The sequence below is a fragment of the Grampus griseus genome (genome assembly GCF_964374135.1).
Source record: "Grampus griseus genome assembly, chromosome: 7".
NCBI classification, from domain to species: Eukaryota; Metazoa; Chordata; class Mammalia; order Artiodactyla; family Delphinidae; genus Grampus; species Grampus griseus.
Window position 1 is genome coordinate 71,807,903 of NC_139001.1, and position 6,000 is coordinate 71,813,902.

The 6,000-nt window shown below is 35.0% G+C and overlaps 1 protein-coding gene across 1 annotated transcript in view; it reads left to right on the plus strand.

Annotated features, from left to right (window-relative positions):
• BAZ2B (bromodomain adjacent to zinc finger domain 2B) overlaps window positions 1-5,172 on the plus strand; it is a 381,122-nt gene extending 375,950 nt beyond the window's left edge. Inside the window, exon 39 of the mRNA XM_082658005.1 lies at window positions 2,429-5,172. Coding sequence (XP_082514131.1) covers window positions 2,429-2,582 — 154 coding nt within the window. The 3' untranslated portion in view covers window positions 2,583-5,172. The remainder of the gene's footprint in view (window positions 1-2,428) is intronic.
• Window positions 5,173-6,000: the final 828 nt, after the last annotated feature.

The following is a 6,000-nucleotide window of genomic DNA, read 5'->3' on the forward strand; positions in this document are numbered from 1 at the left end:
TGCTCTAGTAGGTCTGTGTCTTTATTCCTGTCTTACCCCTAGGTTCTTCATGACCGTTTATTTTTTCTTAGATTACATATATATGTGTTAGCATATGGTATTTGTTTTTCTCTTTCTGACTTACTTCACTCTGTATGACAGACTCTAGGTCCATCCACCTCACCACAAATAACTCAATTTCGTTTTTTTTTATGGCTGAGTAATATTCCATTGTATATATGTGCCACATTTTCTTTATCCATTCATCTGTTGATGGACACTTAGGTTGCTTCCATGTCCTGGCTATTGTAAATAGAGCTGCAATGAACATTTTTAACTTCCATAATTCTCCAGTTCCTGGATAGAGGATGAACCTAAACCTCAAAATAAACAGGCTTACACATTAACACAGAAGTACCAAAAGATCTGCAAAATCTAAGCTCCCTTTTTTCTTTCTTTTTTTTTTTGTTATGTGGGCCTCTCACCGCTGTGGCCTCTCCCGTTGCAGAGCACAGGCTCCAGACGCGCAGGCTCAGCAGCCATGGCTCACGGGCCTAGCCGCTCCGCGGCATGTGGGATCTTCCCGGACTGGGGCACGAACCCGTATCCCCTGCATTGGCAGGCAGACTCCCAACCACTGCGCCACCAGGGAAACCCTAAGTTCCCTTTTGAGAATGAGCGCCAGTAAATGGAGGAGGTCACAGCAGAAGCAAGCAGAGAGAAGCAGTTCTGTATAATCCTGTTTGTGATGCCAGGTGTGGGAGACAGAATTCAGAGAATTCAGACTCCTCTCACTTCGACTTATTTCATTAAACCCAAATTAATGAGCTGGGACCCAAACTCACAAACAGTATTTCAAATTTCAAACTAGAAACTTAGAGAACAGAGGGGAGGAAGTGCCTCCTTTAATGAATCTTTCTGGGTTCCATCAGCTTCCCCTTCCTTCTGTTGTACTTATTTCATCTAGAATCTCGCCTAAAATTCTCTCCCGGATTTGTCTCCCTAGTGCTAATCATTAACCTTTTCTTGTAGTAAGGAACGGTCTAAAGAGATAAATATTTCTCAAGGCAACTTTAAAATATTTTATAAAAATTATTCCCACACATGTTATATGATTGCATTTATATGAAATGTCCAGAATAGGTAAATGTATAGAGACCAAAAGACAAGTTGATGGTTGCCACGGGCTGGGGATAGGAAGGAATAGAGAGTAAATGCTTAATGGATAGAGTTTCCTTTTGGGGTAATGACAGTGTTTTGGAACTAGGTAATGCAATGTTGTGAGTGTGCTAAGTGCCTTAATTATCTACCTTAAATGGTTAATATGATGTTATGTGCATTTCACCTTAATTTAAAAAATAATAATTCTCAGAAGAAAAGGAAAATGGGTGAGGTTACACAGGGCTGACAATTCTGTGAGCTCATTACAGATAAAGAAATTTTCTTCTTTTATTATTGCACATATTAGAAGAAAGGAGTGAAAAGACTGTACAAGGTATTTCATCAAAGAAATAATTCCACTTTTACCAGATCTCAGAGCTTCAGTGTGCGCTTCATAGGTATTTCTAATGGGTAAATTATTTTAGTATTCAATTTGTCATAAGTTAGAGTTAATTTAAATTTGACTTTCCAAAAGCCCTTTTTCAAAATGTATTGATTTGGCTTGAAATGCACCACTCCTTCCTTACTAATAAGTCTAGTCGTGCACCTTTCAGTTCTCTTCTCTGTGTTCTTACAGGGAAAGAGGCCTGGGATTATCCCACCAAAAAAAAGCACTGAATTCACAGTGCTTCTCATTGAAAGGCAGTTTCCTGATAATGTTATCTCCAGTAAAGAGATAGCACATGCTTTTTTTGCTTGTTTTCGATCATCATATGACAGTGTTTGAGCAAAAGAGCATATCTGAAGAGAGAAGAAGAGAAATGGGAAAGGGGCAAGGTTTAACACAGAGTGACCTATCCTGGGATGTATGTAAAAGCTACAGGGCAAGTGTCATGTACATAGTGCATGGGAAGCATTTATATTATTTCTACTGTAGCTAAATATTTTTGAGTGTAAAAAATAGGGTACTGCAAGTGATACAGTTGGTCAGAGTTAATAAACTAATCAAGTAGGATGAGTCCTGTAACAAAATTGTGATACAGGTCGAACAGGAAATTGGATGTAAGAAAAATGCAAGTTTGTTGAAATATATCTTGATCTTCAAGAGAAATCTGTTTTCCATTTAACCTGTCTTTAAATTCTATATGTCCAGAACACGTGCAGTCTTTTAAACGTCCTATTTATAAGAGGGTATAATATGTTTTATATCAGTTTAAATGCAGTTACCCTAATCTTTTTCTTTTTCCTTTCAATTTTATGTTTTATTTTATCTTTTATTACCTCTTCATTTGTTTGCAAAACAAAACCAGCCTACAAAAGCAACCTGTAATCATGTGTTTTCTTCCAGGTATCCAAACCTTGAAACTTTTGCTCTAGATGTCAGGCTTGTTTTTGACAACTGTGAAACATTTAATGAAGATGATTCTGATATAGGCAGAGCTGGCCACAGTATGAGGAAGTATTTTGAAAAAAAGTGGACAGATACTTTCAAAGTGAGCTGAAGTTATAATAATCTCTCTTTTTTTTTTTCCTTTTAAACAAGGACAAATGAACCAGCAATGTGAACTGTATTTACATACATGTGCAAGGCACATACATAATGACTTTTTTTTCCTTAAAATAAATATCACACAAAAAAAAAGTATCAGAAGAATGATACCGTTTTTAAAGGCTTCACTCCTACAACAACCAAGGCCCTTGGTTATTGGTTTGTGTGATTTATCAGCTAATTTAGGTAGAACAGGGAAGCACACCCAAAGAATTTTCAAAGGAAAGGGTGTTATAGTGCAATAGCAATTAAAATGTATCAAATCGCACTGAATATTCAACACCAGAGCTCTAACGTGGGAAATGGTTCTCCTTTCCCTCTCAATAAATATCTATTTTTCATTTTTTTACTTTGTAGTTTATTTTTTAGTGAATGTATTTAATTTTATGAATTATTTATGATTAAACCACATCCAGAATCTTCGTTTTCTGTGAAAAGGAAGAACTAGAAAAATTGCTTTAAATCTTGAAAATACAACAAGGAATGTTTTAAAATATAAAACAAAGCCAAGTTAAACTGTTTACACTGATGTGCTATAAAAGCACCAAAAATAAACTTTACTGTAGAGTTACAAGTACATTTATATATATATATATATACATATATATATGTATATATATATATGTTGCTGCATCACTTGTGTAGTTAAATTGTATTTCAAGACAGTGAAGAAAAATTGACATGTATATACTGTTCATTATTGTTTATATTAAGTCTTGTTTTAAATATGTATTATGTGTATATATTGTTTGCAGACATTATTGTTTATGCCTTAGAAGGATTGTAGCATTTTATTTTAGTCTGAAGGTAATTATAGCTATACAGCTTGTACAGTAATTATCCTCTACCAACACTGTGGCATCTCCTTGATCTTGGTAGTGCCTGCCTTTGAAACAGGGTGTAGGGGATATTAGTTTTCCATTTTTTCTATTTTGTTATATAATTTTAAGCCACCAGGGCCTAAATTAAAGTATAATCATTTGTATCCATGTGGAATAAAATTGTGACAATTTCCTACGCACACAGTATTTTTTCATAGAAACATTTCCCTCCCATTTGCCTTGCCTCAGAAATAAATTTAAAAGACATTTGTAACCACTGTGTTTTATCTACTGTGTGTTGTGGTGGCCTGTTGGAGGCAAGTAGATCAGAATTTTTTTGTACCTATGTAAGAGTACTTGAAGTTTTATTTAAAATAAAATGTTGTGGAAAAGGTAGCATTCTTTTTTTTAGGAGTGTTATTTTTCACTACTATGTGTGGCACGGATACAATAAAAGACTTTTACAAACTAGTTTTTTAGTTTTTCTTAATGAACCTGGAATTTTTTTTTTCTCAAAAAAAGCTAGTTAATTTAAATTTGCTTTTTACAGAATCATAAAGGAGGAGCAGCAGAGTGTGGTTCAAAGAGCATTGGGCTGGGTGGAGGAAGGTGGTCTTAAGTCAAGTGATGTGACTTTGATGAGTCTCTGAACCTCTCTGGACCACTTTTTATTGTTTATTTCACATTTCTAATATGAAAATATTAGAATATTTTTTAAGGTCTTGTTCTAATAGGTGAAATGTCTCTATTGTAGACATACAACCCAGTTGTCATTAAGAAAAATTTATTATATAAATTTGTCTAATAAGTCATGAGATACAAGTTCAAGCATTCATGAACTATGATTTGATGCCTTGCTGGGGTCTGAGGAATCATTGAATGAACAAGACAGGCACAGGCCCTACCTTCATGGAGCTTACAGTCTAGTGCAGACGTGATCCTTAGCTAATGTCCTTAGTAAAGGGCTTTTCATAAGTAGTGAAGGGAGAATAGAAAAGTTTTGAAGAAATATTAAGCTTTAGAATGCTTCATAACCTCAGAGTATTTTCCAAAATTCCTAGAGTGTTTGTGAAGGCTTATATGAAAATCAGCTGTTATTATGTACATATGTCGGTTTCTGTTAACCAAATATTACAGTGATGCCTTAAGGAGCTGGTGCTCAATCAAAAATACCATGTGGAACAGAGAACAAGGTGGTGCTGTGAATCAAGTGTGTGGTTTTTGTGTTTATAGAACTGGCTGCCAGATGCTCCATGGAGAGTCGTCTTCATTGGGGTGTTTTGCCTTAGGGAGCATATGTGGTTACATTACTTTATATTAGATGGCATATAAGAGCTTGATATTAACATGTCTGATGTCCGAGGGGCGAATGAGAAATAAAATACTTAAACACACACGAAGAACAGTTTTTCAATGATTAATTTTCTTTTAAAAATAAATTAAATATCCCTGAAAAAAAGAAAGGTGACTATTGGCTACTTTGGACTGCTGTCTTCATTGTTGTTACTCAGCAGGAGTAGCTGTTCAGGAAGTACTGGCCATGATCCCCAAAGGGCCACAATTAGTCTCCAGAACAATTGTTACAATACACATGTGGATCATTTGTTATGTGAATGACTCTTGCATTCACGGTGCCATAGGTTGGGCCTATCTTCAATAAAACCAGTATTATTATTCTCCTCAAATATAAAAACATTTTCCTAACCCTCTGCTATCATACAAGTATGCACAACATACTTTTTCTAAGATAAATTAGGCTTTAACCTGAACCTTCTCCATTCTAGTCCTGGTTGCTCTGTGAGTTGTAAAAAATTGGCCTGACCTCAAGTATAGGTTTTGATTTATCCTAAGGATAAACCAATCAATCCACTACTACCGAACCCCAAAAATAGTCATCAGTTTGAAACAACATCTAGAGAGTAAATTAATATATTTGTTTAGTTGTTAACCGTGGTTAAAATTAAACAAATGAAAATTTATCTGTGGGTATACCTTGAACTCAAAAGAACTAAATTACCATAAATGCAAGGTAATCTCTTTTTCTTATTTCAACCCCAAAATGAAATTTGTTAAAAGCACTAGTTTTAATCAAAATCATGAGGGAGCTGATCTGTCTTTGGTACCTTACTGCACCCACTCTGTGCTGCTTCTCTTTTCTATCCCCTCTACCCCCATACCCATTCAAGAAATTTAAAATCCTGTTCATTTAGGCTCCTATGAAACACATCCTTAACAAGGAGATCTGATATCTATGAGTTACTCCTTTTTATAAATTGTATTTGTGGGCTACCTCTCTCAAGATTATTTGCATTTGAGAAACAAAAGAAGTTTGTGTTCTGTTAAAAGAATTTCATTCCAACAAGGAGATAAGAGAGGTATTCTAAGACAATTGAAATTTTCCTTCCACAGGAATATGACTCATAAAAAATACAACACAGAGAAACTAGTAGAACCTTATCTACTAGGAATTTTGCCTCAGTTAGATCTCTTAGGAGGCCTGCTTGGACCACATTACAACTCTGCCTAAAAAAAAAAAATTTTTTTTAAACC